At 40.3% G+C, this 19,373-nt stretch overlaps 1 protein-coding gene across 1 annotated transcript in view; it reads right to left on the bottom strand.

Moving 5' to 3' along the window:
- Nucleotides 1-19,373, bottom strand: part of TMEM132B (transmembrane protein 132B) — a 469,297-nt gene that overhangs the window by 212,653 nt on the left and 237,271 nt on the right. Inside the window, exon 3 of the mRNA XM_072600715.1 lies at nucleotides 11,550-11,736. Coding sequence (XP_072456816.1) covers nucleotides 11,550-11,736 — 187 coding nt within the window. The remainder of the gene's footprint in view (nucleotides 1-11,549; nucleotides 11,737-19,373) is intronic.

Here is a 19,373-nt window from a genome sequence, read left to right as displayed (position 1 = left end):
GTCAAGTTTTCTGATGCCACTTCCTGTGACTATATGGCCCTGGTAGAAATCAAAGCACCCTAAAGACAACATTTAAGCTAATCCATTGAGTTTAATATATAATAAATAAAATTATATAATAAAAAGCAGGTTCTACATAATGAAGATTTCTTTTTTCATTTTCAATCTTCTTTTTTTGCTCTTATTTAGATGCTGCAGTTGTTTGCAAATTGTCTGTTCCATTACAATGCAAATTCCCTGAGGGCAAGGACAATATTTTTACCTTTCAGTTTGGCATATAAATAATATCAATAAACTTAATAAATGCTTATTAACTGGCTAATTGAAAGTATTCATGTTTGTTGGTGTTTGTCAAAAATCAGTTTTTTTCAAAAGAAATCAAATCACTCAGCAAAAAAAATGGAGCAATTATCTATCCTGTTTAGTTCCAAAGAAGTCATTCCCTCCTTTGGGGCCCTCACTAGAAGCAAGCAAATACAGTGTTTTGCTCAACAATTTCCTCATTGCTTGAGTTTTAGAAACAGGTTCTTTAAGGGACATTTTTCTTGGTTGTCTCTGTCAGAGGTTTTTGCCAATAGCAATGAAAATGCTACTATTCAATCTCTCCTTCAAGAGGGACCTAACTAGCAAGGATGTGACCATCTGCAGATCTCAGTGACTCACAGCATTATTCAACCATCATTCAGGCACCAGCTCACATTTTCAGGAAGGAAATAAGATTTTGAGACTTACAGATGAAGTCCTTGTGGCAAGGCTAAGATACACAGACACACATACACACACACACTCCTCACATTTCAAGCCTATGGGCTTTTAATGCTTGCTAAAAGATTGCTACGTTGGAAAACTGTTTTTGAGATAATGGTCTCCTGGGAATTAGGCTCCTATTACTGTACCATTTAACTTCTATATAGACAGCACATGCATGTGTGTGCATAAACCCAGAAAGCCACTGAGATCATTCATAACCTGGACACTCGTTCCTTTCTACAATATTTCATTACCAAACAATACTAGAACTTCAGAGACAGAAGGATATCCTAGAACAATGAGTTCAATCCCAACCCTAAAAAGTCACCTACTTAAAGATACCCAGTGATGAGGAATATAAGTGTGCATATACACATATATGCATGTGTGTATACATATATGTCCATGTACATAATGCATCTATATGCATATATGTGCCTGTATATGCATGTATGCACATACATATATGTATGTATGTGTGTATGTCTATGTATATAACTGTCACCTGAGTGGATGGATAGGTATGGGGAGAGACTTGAAGCAGGGAGACCAACCAGTAGGTTCTGGCATGAGGCAATGAGGGCACATTTAATAAGGAAGAAAACATACATTTATATGCATGTAATTTGCATATTATATATTAATTAATTGCTGTTTGCTGTTATTCAGTTGTTTTTAGTCATGTCTGACTCTTGGTGATCCCATTTGGGATCTTTCTTGGCACAGATACTGAAGTGGTTTACCATTTCATTTGCCAGATCATTTTACAGATGGGTAAACTGAGGCAAAACTGATTTGCCCAGGGTCATACAGCTAGGAAGTACCTGAGGTTGGATTTGAACTCAAGAAGATGAGTCTTCCAGATTCCAAGCTTAGGACTATATATACTATAGTGCCACTGAGCTGCCCTGTATTAGTTAATATTAATAATTGTTCAATAATTAATTAATGCTAATATTATCTATTAGTGTAGAATTGTGTATACCTACATTTCCCTCCTTATTAAATGTGTCCTCATTGCATCACACCACAACTATTACAGTAATCTCTGGTTGGTCTCCCTGCTTCAAGTGTCTCCCCAGTCTTTCCCAATTCCTCTCTCTTCCCTCTCTTAATTAATTCCAAATGATCCTGCCAATATCATCTTCCTCAGTTCAAACTTGGCCTCAGATATTTACTGGCTTACCCTGAGCAAGTCACCAGTCCATCCTCTACTCAGCTGATAGGGATCTTCCTAAAGCACTGGTCTGACCACATTATTTCACTATTCAATAAACTCTTGTGCTCCCTCTTACCTTCAGAATCAAATGTGAAATCTTCCATTTGGTTTCAAAGTCCTTCATAACCTGACCTTTCCTACCTTTCCAGTCTTCTTATACCTAACTCCCCACAAACCCTCATGCAGTGACCCTGCCTTCCTTTCTGTCTTCCCAAAATATAATCATCTCCCACCTCCAGTCATTTTCACTGGCTCTCCCCCATGGCTAGTACATTCTTCCTCCTCATCCCTACCTCCTGGCTTCCCTGGCTTCTCTTAAGTCTCAGTTAAAGCTACACTCAAGGAGGCTCATCTCCCCTGACCCTTCCCCTCCACCTCCTAGAATCCCTGGCTTCCTTCAGGACTCAGCTCAAACGCCTTCTCCAAAAGGTCTCTCCCAGTCTTGACTTCTAGCATCTTACTCTGTAAGCTACTTGCTTCATCTACTCTGTATGCATCTTATATACTTTCCTATTTAAATGATGCTATCTTCCCATGTCATTACAATGGAAAATCTTCTTGGCCCCAAAGAAGATATATGATTAGACTTCTCCCTGCTTCCTTTGCGGAGGTAGGGAGGGGAAGACCATGGATCCATAGTGTGGAACATTGCATATAACTTCTAGATGGCACAGTGAATAGAACCTGAGTTCAAATCAGACCTCAGATATTTATTAACTGTGTGACTTTGGGCAAGTCACTTAAGCTCTGTTTGCCTCAGTTTCCTCAACTGTAAAATGGGGTACTAAAAATAGTATCACCTCCCAGGGCTCTTGTGAAGATCAAATGAGATAACATTTGGGAAATACAGTGCCTGGCACATAGTAGGTGCTTAATAAATGCTTATTCCTTTCCCCTCCCATCAGTTTTTTTATTATTGAATTTATTTTATTATTGAATTTTTCTATTTTCTCTTTAAATGTTTTATACAAGAAGGCTCTCTGAGAGGGGAGAAAAAGAGAAATACAGGGGGAAATCTAGGTGATATGAAAAGAAAAGATGCCAATAAAATAGATTTTTTTAAAAAACAAAGTAAGCTTAGAGACTGAAGATTTGAGGTTTTTTGTTTGTTTGTGGAGTGGTTTGTTCTGCTTTTTTCTTTTTCTTCATATTCTCAGTAACAGCACAGCATCTAGTACATAGTCATTGACACATTCTTGTTGATTTAATAACTACAGAGTGATGATTTTTTTGGTCATAGCAATAAGTAAAGACCATCTAAATCAGAGAATCAGAGAATTGAGCAACGGAAGGGCCCCCAGGACCATTGAAGTTATCCACATGCCCCCAAAAGAATCTTGCTTTTCAACTTCCCTGACAACTGACCATCCACTTGTACTAGAGAAATTATGATACTCATCATGGCAGTGAGTACTCTCTCCAAAGAAATCACACATTTTTGAGGTATTTGTGAAGTATTTGTGTTGCTGTCATCCAAGACCTCATAGAAATATTTCAGGGGAAAAAAATGTTTAGAGAAACTGGGCCTCTAGATCTTGATCCTGTACCAAGGCAAACCTCCTGGTTGCCTAGGAATCCAGTGAGCACGTTGACTTTTAAATTCCAAACTTTAGAGAGATTTTACGGCTCAAGTAGCTTGTGTTGCTTGAACACAGCAGAGTTCTTCCATTTCAAGGCATAGATGAAAATGGTGTTTGGGAGCTCTTGACAGAGGAATAAGAAATCTACAAATTCAGAGCTCAACAACTGAAAGAAAGGTTGTGGATAGAGTGAGGGAGAGGAGAAGAAAAAGGAAGCCATTACTAGAAAAGTTTACACTTAGAGCAAGAAAAAGGAGAGACTTATAGGAAGTCAGCAATTTCCTAATTATGGACTAGACAAAAATTCTTCTCTGAGACTTGCATAAACGAATGAAAATGCATTTAATAAGTACCTATGATTTTAAGGGAGAAGTTTCTGCCCTCAAGGAACATATATTGTGATACATATTTGAATATAATATTATATATTCTCTGCCATGCCTTTGCATCTAGTACCTTCCAAACTCCACCCCTTTTAGTTTCATTTTGTGCACTGACTTCTCCCATTAGATTGGAGGTCAGGAGGTCAGGGAATGTCTTTTTTCATACGTGTATCTTAACACAGCATCTGGAACATAGTAGGTATTTAATAAAATGTGGTGCCATGGATAGCACAAAGTAGGTGCTTTACTGACTAATAAGGAGAGATAAGCTATTTAGGAGAATTCTGGCCAAAGAAGAGAGATATGGGGAGTCTGAAGGATGGTAAGTACAGCTATAAATGAGTAGGCTGATATATCCATTCCAGAAGTAATGAGAGTGTTGACCTGATTCGTTACAGTTGTCCTAGCAAGAGGTGGAAAGCTAGGAGGGAAGAAGGAAGGAGGTATCAATAGGTATACATACATGTCAATAGGGAGAATGTCAATGACCAGGTTGGTTGGTTGGATGAACGGATGGAGGGATGGATAGATGGACATGCTGTTTGGTCTTTGGACTGGCTAGAAATAATAAGATGAGTTTGCACTATCTACTCACTCACTAAATAAGGCCATCTCAGCACCAAGGTAGGATCATAAACTTAGAGATGGGAGGTACCTTAGTGGTCATCAAATACAAAGCTTTCATTTTACAGATAATGAAACTGAGACCCAGAGAAGAAAAGCAACTTTTCTAAGATCACATAGCTGGTTACGTGTTGGGCTAAAGTTAGAACTCAGATCACCTGGCTCCCAGCCAGCTTTTATTTCTACTGCAGGGCTCTACCATTCAAGTCAGATAATAAATAACTATGATTTGTTTAGTGTCCTATGCAATATATATCAGCCAAAAAATGGGGGACTGTGCCTTCATCCTTCCCACTTTAGAAGCACCATGATCCTCCCAAGTCAAAAGATCACAGATTTCATGCTGGAAAGTACCTTAGATGATCCAGTATCATTCCTTCATTTTACAGATGAGGAAACTAAGGCTGAGAAAGGTGTTCAGACTTGCTCAAAATCACTCAGGTTTTTTAAAGTGGCAAATCCAAGAGCTGAACCCAGCTCCTCTGACTCCAAAGTTTATATTCTCCACTGTCTTCCCTTTCCAGAAGTTCTGCTACCTGGGTCTTGTCTTTGGGCAGGGAAATCAAATCTTCCCTCCCTATACCTGCCTTTCAATTAGAGTTATAATCCTATTTGAGAGGGGCAGCTAGGTGATGTAGCGAACAGAGCCTTGGGCCCAGACCCAGAAGGACCTAAGTTCAAATAAAATCTCAGACAAGTCCTAGCTGTGTGACCTTGGACAAGTCACTTAACCTGTTTCCCTCAATTTCCTCATCTGTCAAATGAACTCAAGAAGGAAATGCCAAACCACTCCAGTATCCTTGCCAAGAAAACCCCAAATGGGATCATGGAGAGTCTGAAACAACTGAACAATAACATATTCATATTATTTTATTTCTGACCTTAGCAAAACACCTCCTGGGCTGCCTCAGGAGGTAGTAAATTCCTTCTCAATGGAGGTCTACAATCCCAGACTGGATAAATATTTGTCAGTTATGATGGGAGACCTGTTTTCTGGTATAGGGCAGACTTGATGATCACTGAGGTGACTTCCAGTTCTGACCTCTCATTCTGTGGTCATCACCCATGAATCCGAATATCCCTCTGGCTTGCTTGCTAGCCGGTTCCCCGAGGAGAGACACAGCAGTTAGACTGACAAAGGTCGCCATTTGGGCAGAGCCCTCAAGCACCTGTCATTGATTCACTCTTGATTCTAAACCAAGCCTTTGTTCTTATCTACCAAGGGCACAGATTCATCACAGTCCATTCATTCTAAGAAACCTAATGCCTTCAAGCCATCTCTATTTATGAGACACGTTACAACAACTCACAGGCAGTCAACAAGCTTTTATTAATTGCTTACCTTGTGCCAGACATGGTGCTAAGTGACGGGGCTACAAAGAAACACAAAATGATCGTACCTAACATCCCCAGGCTTTCTGCAAACACACAGGTTGAATCCTTAAACTAAGAAGACATTGGGCCGTAGGAAAATTCCTAGGCTGGAAACCAGGAAACCAGCTCAACCATAACTCACTTTGTGACTTAAGCCTAATCACAAATCACAGTTAGAGGTCGAAGGGACTTTGGATATTACCATATTCAAATTCTCCATTTCACAGATGAAGAAACTAAGGGATGGAGAAGTTAATGAATTACAGAATCATAAACTTAAAGCTGGAGGAGATTACAGTGGGTACCAAGTGTAAAACCCTCATTTTAATGAGAAACTGAGGCAAAAGAGGTTAAGGAACTTGTTCAAGGTCACACAGGAACTAAGCTGTAGGGGAGGCTTCTAACCCAGATTAGACTCAGAATCAGGGTTATTAACTCTTTTGTGTCCTGGATTCCTTTGGTAATCAGGTGAAGCCATTGGTTTCTTCTGAGAATTATGTTTTTAAATGCATAAAATAAAATACAGAGGATTACAAAGGAAAACAATTCTATTAAAGGAAAGATGTATTTTTCCCATATAAGTTCATGAACCTCCTGAAATCTACCCATTAACCAAGATGTCTGTGGACTCCAGGTTAAGAACTCAGCTTTAAATGCAATGTTCTCCCCACTTTAGCACATAATGTCTCTGGTTTTTCTACCCGTAAACTAGGCACAAGCATACCCTGCCCCATTCCCTTCACTTACTGGTGATTTAATGATGAAGTGATATTGGGATGATCAAAAGAAAGTATTATGCAGAAATTTGGGGGGTTTTGTTTGTACAGACAGTTGATCTCCTTGGGAACTCCCAGAGTGGGATGATGGGATGCCCTTCCCCCACTGTGGGACCCCCTCTTCCAAGTTTCCATGTAGAAATTTATGAGGTGGATCAGGAATTCATCCATATCAAAGTGTCTTACAGGCTTGTCTAGGGCACTGAAAGGGTTAATGACTTGCCCATTGTCACACAGCTGGGACATGTCATGCAAGTTGGTAGTGCAGTGAATAGAGTGCAGGACTTGGGGCTAGGAAGACCTGAGTTCAAATTTGACCTCAGACAGCTACTAGCTATAAGACCTTGGGCAAGTCACTTAACCTCTGTCTCAGGTTCCTTATTTGTAAAATGGAGATAATAACAGCACCTATCAGTTAACTTGTAAGTACCAAATGAGGAAATATATGTAAAGTGTTTTGCAAACTTTAAAGGGCTAGTGATGATGATGATGATGATGATGATGATGATGATGATGATGCCACAGGTAGGACATGGTATCATATGAAACTATGGAGGGGAAGGAATCAGTTCTTTTTTTTTTTATTTTGTGGGACAATAATCTGCCACCTTCCCTCCATAGTGTGGGAAGAAAAAGAATCTAAATCATTTCAGAAATGCAACAGTCATGAAGAAAGAAGCTAAGAATGGGCCTGAGAGAACAGGTGCCATCTTTGTCCAAGAACAGGAAGGAGCCAACTTTCCCTCCATGCCATTTGCCAACCAGCCAGGCTTGGAGGCGTGTAAATGGCAGCTGATGAAAAAGTGTGCCATGGATCACCAGTTGCATTTGCACATCCAGTCAAGGTCCCCATGAGTCTAAAGACATTTCAGAGCTAATATCTGTGGTGAACTCAAAGGTATCCTGGAGTAAATGTTGCCATCTTGTGTGCCATTTTTAGGACCCTAAATCAAGAATTCTGTAGAAAATCAGCCTGATGGACCTGGGGAAGGGAATCATGAAGGGTACAGAGACATGGTGCATTCTCCACATAGGAAGCCACCCTTGTTTTAAGGAACAAAAACAGCCTAGCAAACCTGAGAGGGCAGGAGGTATGGGGATTTTCTAGGCTACCGCATCAATCCTGCCCATGACAGGCAGCAAGTCACAGCAGGAGAAGCTGCCGCTGCTGCTGCTGCTGCTGCTGCTGCTCGTCCTTCGTTCTCAAAGAAGAGAGTGATACCTTGACTTGGAAGTGAGCTGGGTTCAAGTGAGGCTGGGCTAATGAAAGTCATCAGCCTTACTCTCTCCTCCAGAGTCATCATAGTCCAGTGGCAAGACAAAAGTCAACAACACCCATCTCCTACCAGAGGACTCCAGAGGCCAATGCTGAGATCTCTTAGGTAAGAAGTTTCCAGTCTGGGCAACAGTACTGAAATTATCAAATGTCCAACAGAGTCAGGCTTTGTAGACAGCCTCCTGCAGGTAGGGGATGAATGAATGAATGAATGAATGAGTGAATGAATGAATGAATGAGTGAATGAGTGAATGAATGAATGTCTGTGTGTTTATCCTTTGTTTACAAAGAAGACCATGCCATCAAAAAAATGATGATATGACTTGTGCTTGACTTTGTTTTGAGTGAGGGAGGGCTGTACAGATCACCAGCCTCACTTCTCCTCCTGAACCATCTGAATCCAGTGACCAGATATTCATCAGGATGACTGGAGATGAGCCAGGATGAGGCAAATGGGGTTAAGTAACTTGCCCAAGGTCACACAACCAGTGAGTGTCAAGTGTCTGAGATGAGATTTGAACTCAGGACCTCCTGACTCCTGTACTGGTGCTCTATCCACCGCGCTACCTAGCTGCCCCTTATGGGAAATGAGAGACCAAATGAATGACCTCTGAGGTCACTTCTAGTTCTAAGTTATTTGACTTCCCCAAGACAGTTTCCTTACCTGTAAGGGTCTGAGAAGGGGAAGAGAAGCATTTATTAAGTACCTACTATGCATGAGGCGTTACAGATATGATCTCATTTGATCCTCACAACAACCCAGCAAGGTCTGTGCTCTTATTCACCTCATCTCACAATTGAGGAAACTGAGGCAGACAGAGGTGAAGCATCTTGCCCCAGGTGAAACAGCTAGCAACCATATGAGGTCACATTGGAACTCAGACCTTCTTGACTCCAGGTCCATATCTCTCTCTCTCTCTCTCTCTCTCTCTCTCTCTCTCTCTCTCTCTCTCTCTCTCTTCACTATGTCCCCTAGAGGTTTCTTGTCACCTAACTGCCTAGAAAATTAGAGAGCTGACCTCTTGAGTGCTCTTCCAGCTTAGATTTAAGATGCTGTGATCTATGGACACCTTCTTCTCCTGAAGAATCCATGCCTCTGTAGAACCCTTCTGTCTACATTCATCTATCCATGCTCACGCTATGTGTTCAATCAAGAATCTGTCCAACATTTCAGCCTTCAGGCTGCTTTCCTCACTTCACCCCTGCTGTATGATGAGACTGGCACCTCCTCCCATCCTACATTTCCCAAGTTATCTCCTCTACTCCACCTCTCACATAATCATCATCTTCAAGAGGAATTTTTTACATTGCATTTTATAAAATATTGTTAAACATTTCCTGCACAGAGATAACATCAATTATATTTACTTTTAATAATATTTAATTTCCCCCAATTACATATAAAAACAATTTCAATCAAATTTTTTTTTAAGTTTTGAGTTCCAAATTCTATCCCTCCCTCTCTCCCCTCCCAGAGATGGTAAGCAATTTGATATAGATTATACATGTGCAATCATGTAAAACATTTCCATATTAGTTATTTTGTGCAAAAAGAAAGAGAAAGAAAGGAAGAAGGAAAGAAAGAAGGAAGGAAGAAATTAGGAAGAGAGAAAGAAAGAGAAAGAAAGGAAGGAAGGAAGGAAGGAAGGAAGGAAGGAAGGAAGGAAGGAAGGAAGGAAGGAAGGAAGGAAGGAAGGAAGAAAAGAAGAGAAAAGAAAAGAAAAGAAAAGAAAGAAAGAAAGAACACAATAGCATGCTTCCATTTGTATTCAGACAATATCGGTTCTTTCTCCAGAGACAGATAACATTTTTCATCATGAGTCCTTCAGGATTGTCTTGGATCAGTGCTTTGCTGAGAATAACCAAGTCATTCACAGTTCAAGAAGCATTTATTAAGCATATACTCTGTGTGAGGAACCATGCTCAGACTGGAAATTCCAGAAAAGGTAAAAACAAGGTTCTTGCCTTCGAGGAGCTTATATTCAAATGAGGAAGACAATATACAAACAACCACTTACACACAAGTTAAGCATCTTAGATAGCACAATGGACAGAGACCCTGGGATGGAATCCCATCTTGCCTCATTCCTCACTCTGTTACTTCACCTGGAGAGGCATTGGGCACTGGATATAGAGTCAAGAAGTCACTTACTAGACACTTCCTAGCTGTGTGACCCTGAGCAGCCATTTAAATTCTGTCTGCCTCAGTTTCCTCAACTATAAAATGGATGTTATAATAATAGCACCTACTTTTCCAGGGTTGTTATGAGGATCAAATGAGATACTATTTGTAAAGTACTTTGCAAATATTAAAGAGTTCTACAAATGCTATTATTATATAAGATATACACAAATGTAAGTGGGAGGTAATCTCAGAGGTAATGGACTAGCAGTAGGAGAGGGAGGCAGAAAGTCCTGGGAAAGGTCTCCTGCAGTAAATGAGATTCGAGCAGAGTCTTTTCCCTCAATTTATTATTTGTTTTCAACATTCTTTTTTTTGTTGTTCCAAATTCTCTCCTTCCTTCCAGCCTCTCTCTCATCTGCTGCAAAGGCAAGTAATATGATATCAATTATACCTGCAAAATAAATGAGTTGAGCCATAAAGAAATAAAGGAAGTCAGGAGGAGAAGGTAGGGAGAGAGAGCATTCCAGGCACAGAGGACAGCCAGGGAAAAGCCCAGTGAGGAGAGAGGGTGTTCTGGTAGAGAACATGGATGGGGAGTAAAGTATAATAAGAGCAAGGAGGTAGTACAGTGGATAGAGCACCAGGTTTGGAGTCAGGAAGACCTGAGTTCAAATACGACCTCAGACACTTATTAGCTATGTGACCTTGGGCAAGTCACTTCTCCCGATTTGCCTCAGTTTCTTCCTCTGTAAAATGAGCTGGAGAAGAAAATGGCAAACTACTCCAGTGTCTTTGCCAAGAAAACCCCAAATGAGGTCATAAAAAGTAGGACACAACTGAAACGGGTGAACAACAAAAATATAATAAAAGCTGAAGGTTGGAAAGATTTGCAGAGCTTTAAAGGACAGACAGAGGATACAATATTCGATCCAGGTAATAGGGAGCAATGATGTTTATTGGAAAGGGGCAGTGACCTGGTTAGCATACAAACTGCAGTTCAGCCTCCTTGTATCTACTGGGCATATCTCTACTGACCTCTGGGTCACCTCCCGGTTCCCTTCTTTAGAGATGGTTTTATTCCAAGATTCCCAGCTCCAACATATTTCAATAAGAATGCCTTAACTAATTGTAACACTTGGCCCTAGTGAACACGCATGGCAATCAGATGGTAGCAATAGAAAACAAGTGCTCCAGAGGAACCGTTTCTGCATATCAGGCCAATAATCCACAAACGAAAAAGGATTCACACAATAGACTCTAATGGTTTCCAAGGAGCTGTTATGGTATATTGGGTAAATAAAATGTTATTGAAATGTATTTTTCCTGTTTAAGCAACTTGCAGCAGGTGCATGGGAAGTGGCGAATTATCGAATGTTTCATGTGTGTTTGAATACTAAAAGGACGCAAAGAAAACGTTTTTGTTACAAGAAGCTATCTCTCACCATTGCCAAAGGAACGATGCCGGCGAACGTTGTCTGGCTGATGAAGATCTCCGAGACCACCAGCTCTCCCGCTGAGTCTTCCTCGGGGTACTCGATCTGCCAGGTAACTTGCTGAGCCCCCGCCAGCCCACTGCTGTTGTCAATTTCGAAGTCCATCTGCAAGATCTCGTAGAAGGAGGTGTTTACCCTGGAAAGAAGAAAATGCGTTAAAGCACAATTGAAAACCGAGCATCCGCAAAGCATCAAGGATGTAATAAACAGCCTCGTTTTGCCTTCTGGAGCCAAAGAATTGCTGTCAAGTTCAACAAGGAGTTGGGCCACATCGATAAAAAAACTAAATCACAGGATTTCCTCGGATGGCCTGGGCTCACAGGAAAACTAACAGCCTGGTTTTAAGGCTTCGTGCAAAGGAGATCCATCGCTGATTAAATGGGGCGTTCAGATGACATATTATCTCAGGGTGTTTAACTCTCCCCATGTCCCTCAGCCCAGGGAGCCATAGGAAACCACAGATGTTGCAAAATTATATAACTGCTCGCATCTGAATTTGGGGGCACGTGTCCTCCTTTTGATTCCATGTCTCAGGCCAAATCGTGTGTTTATAATGGGAGATACAACCTTATTCTTCCACGTCGACTTCATATAAGTCCCCCTTCATATGGCTCCTCCCAGACTGAACCCCCTTCCACTACATTAATGTGTGTCCCAGGCTTTCCTGTCTCTGCCATTCTGTAAATCACCAGATCCCAACTCAAGGGAGCCAAGAATCCATTATTAACTATTAACAATGAAGATGTCTTCAATAATTCATTAACAAATGAATTAATAAGCATTTACAATACACTTACTATGTGTCAGGCAATGCTCTGGGTTTCAGTGATTCGAATATGAAATGTAGTTCTTAAGAAGCTTACATTTCTAATAATTGGAGACCATGTATGTAGGGGACGGATAATTGGAAGGAACTCTGCAGACATCAGTCACTTGGAACTTCCCAAGTTTCTAATCATTTGTTCTCTAACAGCAGATCCATCCTTGTAGGTCAGAGATAAAATCCAACTTGTGTGGTTATGTGTTGTGGTGGTTTATTCTTTGTTCTCAAAGACTGCCATGACATCAGGGAGATGATGACTTGTGTTTGAATTTGATTTGAGGGAGGGAGGGCTGTGCAGTCACCAGCTTCACTCTCTTCTCCAGAGCTATCTGAGTCCAGTGGCCAGATATCAATCTACCCTGGTAGTTGGCCACCATATGCAAAATGCTTTCTCTAATCACTGTGCCTTGGCATAACTAATCCCCCCATTTGGAATTCACTCTCTCATCACTTCTGCCTCAAGGGAATTCTAGCTTCCTTCCTTCCAGGCATAATTCAAGTGCTACCTTCTACATGACCTTTCCAAATCATCCAAATCATCAATACTCATTCCCTCTTGAAGTTAATTTTTATTGCTTTGTATACAGCTTTTACTGCTTGTGTACATTGTTTTCCCCAATGCAGTGGAGGGTTTGGGAAATTGAAGTTCCTTGGAAGCAGAGACTAGTTCATTTTTTTCTTGTATATTCCTAACTAGAACCTCAGAGATCTCCTATCACGTAGTAGGTATTGTGGGGTAAGAGGACCACAGTTCGCAAACTTGGGGTACAGAACTGATTGAGAAGCCTTAATGTTATTAGAAAAGAGAGCTCGGTATATAATTTCTTGCACATACCTATATGATCATGTACATATATACATATAAACATGTATGCATATATGCATATTAGGATGTGTTTGTGTGTGCATGTGCACACACAGAATTGATTTACAAGCCTTATTGTTGTAGAAACCACAAAGGCAAGAGTTCAGTATTTTTCTGTCAACCAAAAGCTCTGTATACAATTTCCTGCATATACATATATGTTCATATGCATATATACACAGAAATATGCATGTGTATATATGTTTACACACACATAGCCACAGAGGGCAATTAAGTCTGGGTAGGCAGTTGACCTTGGAAGTGGGGCAGAGATGCACCAATTTGTCATTGACTTCAGCAAAGAAAAGCAAGGCAATCTTGTTTTGTTCTATGTCTAGGAGAGTAGCGACCTGGAGAGGGGCAGGAACATTAACCCAGAGGAGTAGCTATGACTGTTCATTTTACCCTCCAATGATGTCGACTTCAACGATGTCTGCTTCTCACCAGGAGAGGGAAGATACAGGACTGCTCTCTCTTGGCTTCTCCATTGCTTAATAAATGTTTGTTGAATCCAACTGAATTGAATTGAATTGGAACTGGAAAAATAATAATTCCCTTTTTCACACTCTACCTCTTGAAGAATAATATTCTCATCAAAGTGATCATTGGCTCCACAGACACAGGGATTCTGCCTTTTTTCATCTCCATCCCTCTCCTAGCCCCTGGCACTATGATTTTCAATAATAAACCCTCTGTACAAATAGAAAACACTTGGTCCACAGGAATGTCTGCTGAATGAATGTACTTCCTCTTACCCCTTCATTCCAAGGTGATGGAAGAAAAGGGGGGAAGATTGTCTTGTGAAAAAGATCATGCCTTTAAATGATACTATTAGCATTTTAACATTTTTATTACTGAGAAGATTCCTCTTGTCACTGATACAACCTACAGATTGTGTAGCAACTATTCCATCAGCCGGCTAATACCAATCTTGTAAAAGATAAAAACTCTGAGAAAAGAAAAAGTAAGTCAGCTTCATGTTTGTGAAGACATTAGCCAGAATCCTTGCTTTCTATTAACTTTTAGACATGTGAACTGGTAAAGGAAAGGGTCAAGTGAGGATGTGCACACAAGATGACCATGTTCCCGCACAAGATGAAATAAGGTCATACAAGTGCCAAAGGTGGCATTTAGTGTCAGAGAGATTCCATGAGCTTCCTCCCTTGTGTCTCAACCTCCCCCACCCCCTTCTCAGGTTTCTGAGAACAAGCCTCCCTCACAGGGCTCTCAGTCTAGGTTTCTTACACCTGTGTGTGTACTCTTCCATCAAGAGACCCTGGCCTTGTTACAATGCTTTACAAACACCATTCTGCTTCCTGACTCCAAGTGTTTCCACTGGCTGTTCTCTATGCTTAGTTCTCTCTGCATCCTCATCCCTGCTTTTGGGTATCTTTTGTGTTTCAGTTAAACTCCCACCTTCTGTAAAATGCCTTTTCCCTTCTGCTTTAATCTCTGACGTTATTTCCAATTTATATCTATATATAAATACAGACATATATAAATGCACATGTATGTGTGTATAACTATAGATACAGATACAGACATAGATATGGGTAGATAGATAGATAGATATAGATATAGATATATACAGAGACAGAGATCTCTAATAAGGGAGACCCCATTCTCCTCCTTTCAGTACAGAATATGGTACTATGGGAATAGTTAGGAAGTTCTTTTTGACATTAAGCTTAAATTGGTTTCTTTGTAGATTCATCCCAGTGTTCCTAGGCCCATCATCTAGGGCCATTTTGGATCTACACTGTCAAATACAGAACAAGAAAAGAAGGCAAATGTTTGAGAAGGAAGCTGGAGGGAAGGAGGCTGGGACAGTGCAAGAAGAGTCAGGGAACCTTTCATTATGATGAAGTAGATAGGATGATGAGGTAGGACTGGGATGATCCTCAAAGGAAGAAGATTCCAGACCCCTACCAAACATAATCCCAGGAAGACAATGCAGTACATATAAAAGGATACTGCACTGGGAGTTGGGAGCCTGGGTTAAATTCCAAGTTCTTCCTCTTACTAACTAGGCATCCTTATGCAAGTCACATGCACTCCCTGTGCTCCTTCCAAGTCTAAATCTTTGCCTTTGCCTTTGCCTTGAGGTTTACTTTAAAAATATGGAGGAAATAAGAAGCCTCCTTTCATTCCTTGCCAGCAGCACCTTGGACAAGGGAAATAGAAATCTGTTCTGTGCTTAACATATCCTTTAAATGTATTAGTAGGATCTAACAAAACCAAATCGCACTGACCTGCTCAAAAACAAGATTCTACCCAAAAGAATCTTATTGCTTATGCAGAATTGACCTCTTCTCATTTTTTCTACTTATCCAATGTTAAAATATATGTATGTATATATACATGTACATATATATTTAATGTTCTTTGGAACACTGCAGAGTGGGTAGAATAACTACTTTTTATAGTTAAATGAAAGTATCAGGATGAGATCATCTTCAGTAAGCATTTTTGGAATGACTTCCATAGCAGACAAGAGGATGTGGATGATACATACCTCATTCTGTCTCCATTCTTATGCTAGGTCTCTCTATTTTGAAATCTTTTTATTTCACCCAACTTTGTGATTATAAATATTCAGAATGTCAGCCAATTAAAATATTGTTCTTAACTTTTATGGATCGAGGTTATTATTATTTATTATTTTTGCTGCTAATGATAGAGCAACTTATTACAGTGACATAATCTAAGGCAGGGGGTCTTAGCATTTTTTATGCCAGGGAGTCTTCTAACAGTATAATGAAATGTATGTATTCCTTCTCAGAATCATGCTTTTAAATGCATTAAATACAATACATACGATTATGAGAGGGAACAACAAGGCTATCAAAATATTTAGAAAACAAGTTCATGAACCCCAGGTTGAGTCCTACCTCTAAGAGATGAATGAATGAAAAAAAATTGTATTAAGTCCTTATCTTTGTACTAGGCAATATGCTAAGCAGGAATACAAAAAGAGAGATAGCCCCTGCCATTCTGGAGTTCACTTTGCAATCAGAGGATACTGCAGATACTCTACAGGGGAGTGGAGGCCAGGGAAGGGAGTTTTGGTCTGGGCAGTCACAGGGATGACAAGTTGATATACAGGGCAGTCGGTCAACATGTCATTGCCAGAAGCAATAGTATTAATTAATAAATCTGGAGAAGAAATAAGAAGATGCAAGAAGAATCCTCACTAAGGAAAGAGAAGGCTAGGAAAGATGAGCAATGAAATATCTAATTTTACAGCAGAAATCTCAAACCCTACTGGGACCTGGAAGACAGTTTGACTAAGGTAAAGTTTGTTCTGCCAGCCAACCGTCATCTAGGTTCTGTATTACTGACAGAGAGAGGTGGAAGCTGGGATGAGGTCGGCGCCAGGGCTGCAAAGAACTGGTCCTGCTACAAATCTAGAATCGGAGGTGCGACAGCGTCCTGCTCTCCAGACCATGGAACATTTCCTGCCTTGTCTCTGAAGACATTTAAACACTGGATAAGCAATTTAAGTGTTTGGTGTAAGCTGTCATCCCTTCACAATCAGGCACTTGGGGTGTTTCAGGCTGCTAAAAGGGCTCCCCTAATGTGTCAGACTGGCTGTTTTCTAATTAGGTTTCATTTTAAACATCTTCACCCAGCATGCAGCTTTTGCCTCAAAAGCTCCTCTCTCCTTTACCCAGCCCCCACCCCCCAAAAATTCCAAAATCCACAAATTGGCTCCTATCAGCATATAGCTGATTTCCCAAAAAAACAGGGTCTGCATTTCTTCCTCAGTCATCAAAGCAACAGAGAAACTCTTATGGAATAATGCCAAGTCATGTTTTAGTTACTCCCAGCTCAGTTTTTTAATCCCAAGTTGTCTCCAATTATCTCCATAGGTTACATGAAGGTCTCTGTAAATGTTCAAAATGAAAACTCATGTTTCCCTCCCACTGATTTATAATACGTAAAGGTATGCACTCATGTGCATTTATGTCTATGTATGTATAGTGGGGAGGGAGGAGGGGAGAGAAGGAAGAGGAAGTGGAAGAGAGAAGGCAAGAGAGAGAAAGGAGAGAGGGAGAGAGGTGGGAGAGAGAAATGAAGACAGAGACAGACAGATAGTGAGAAAGAGAAAGAGATACAGAAAGAGAAGAGAGAGACAGGAAGAAAGGGGAGAAAAAGAAGGAAAGGAGGAGGAGAAAGGGAGAGGGAGAGGGAGAAAGCAGAGACAGAAACAGAGACAGACAGACAATGCAAAGAGGGACAGGGGAGATATTTAGAGACAGAAACAGAGAGAGATACAGGCAACAAGGCATAGCAGATACAGAACTTGTCTCAGAAGCCTAGAAGACTTGGGTTTGAGTGTTACCACTGAAACATACTAGACATGTGATCTTGTACCAACTGCTTCCCCTCTCCATGCTATAGACAATTCTCCAAGGATATACATTGCAGAGAATATGTTCACCTACATTGGAAGAAGGAGGTTCTTCATACAAGAGTTCCTTATGCCAATAAAATCTTAGGTCCAGTCACTATGATAGATAGATAGACAGACAGACAGACAGGCAGACAGACAAACAGTTAGATAGATAGACAGACAGACAGACAGACAGATAGATAGATAGATAGATAGATAGATAGATAGATAGATAGATAGATAGATAGATAGATAGAAAGATAGATAGATAGATAGATGATGGATGGAAAGATAGATAGACAGACAAAACAGAAGATAAAATCAAAGATTTTAGAGTTGGAAGTACCTTTCATTTTAAAGATTAAGAAACTGAAGCAGAGAAAGGATAAGGAATTCCTGGGTCACACAGCTGATAAATATTTAATGGGAAAATTTGAACCAGGTCTTCCTTACACTATGTCCAGTGCTTTATCCACTACACCATTATGTTGCTCAGTTATTTCAGATATACCTGAACTCTTTGTGACCCTATTTGGAATTTTCTTAGCAAAGATAGTAGAGTAGTTTGCCATTTCCTTCTCCAGCTTATTTTACAGAGAAGGAAACTGAGGCAAAAGGGTGAAGTGACTTGCCCAAGGTCACACCGTTCGTAAGTGTCTGAGGCTAGATTTGAACTCAGGTCTTCCTGTGATCTCCATGGGAGCAACAAAGAGCCAACTATAGATTCAGGAATACCCAAGTTCAAATCCTACTTCTGATACACTCTCTGGCTCTGTGACTGTGAGCAAGTCATTCAATCTCCATTTGCCTCAGTTTGCTTATCTGTAAAATTGGGATCATAATAGCACCCACCTGCTAGGGTTATTGTGAAGATCAAAGGAGATATTTATAAAACTCCATGTTAACTTTAAAGCTCTATACAAGTGCTAGTTATGGTTATTATTAATATAATTATTATTTTTATTATCTAGCACAGAGGATAGAGCTCAGGAATCAGGAGGACCTGAGTTCAAATCTAGCCTCAGATACTTATTAGCTGTTTGACCCCAAGTAAGTCATTTAACCAATGCCTGACTTAGTCTCTTCCCATCTGTAAAATGGGGATAAAAATAGCACCCACCTCCCATGGTTATTATGAAGATTAAATGAGATAGCATTTATGAAGTTCTTTGCTAACCTTCAAGCACTAAAAGTACTGGCCATAATTATTGTCATTATTATCATTATTCAAAGTTATCACAAGGTTGAAAATGAAGTGATGCAATTTTCCATCCCCAACAATTCATGAAGCATAGTCTACTCAGGCATGGATGGGTCCCAGTCTATGTCTGTGGACATTAAGGAAACAAGAGATCCTCGATGGATATACAGAAGACAACACATAGTACCAAGAATACTTGGTTTGGAGGCAGGAAGTCTTAATAGCTGTGTGATCTTTGACCAGTCACTTCTAATGGAACCAATGGTCTGGTGCTTAGTACCACAGTGATGTTGGCTACATCAGTTATCCTCCCTATGTCCTAGTTTCCTCATCTACAAAATAAGAAGTTGGATTAAATAAAGTCTCTTCCACTTCTGCCTAAGTGATAATCCACTAAGGCTGTAATCTCCATTTGGAACAGGAAACTTTCCACCCTGAAGAAATCACAAATCTTTGGATAGCTGTACATAGTAATAATAATAATAGCT

Source organism: Notamacropus eugenii, chromosome 4 (genome assembly GCF_028372415.1).
Source record: "Notamacropus eugenii isolate mMacEug1 chromosome 4, mMacEug1.pri_v2, whole genome shotgun sequence".
NCBI lineage: Eukaryota > Metazoa > Chordata > Mammalia > Diprotodontia > Macropodidae > Notamacropus > Notamacropus eugenii.
The sequence above is the reverse complement of the archived record's forward strand: the minus strand, read 5'-3'. Positions and strand labels throughout refer to the sequence as shown.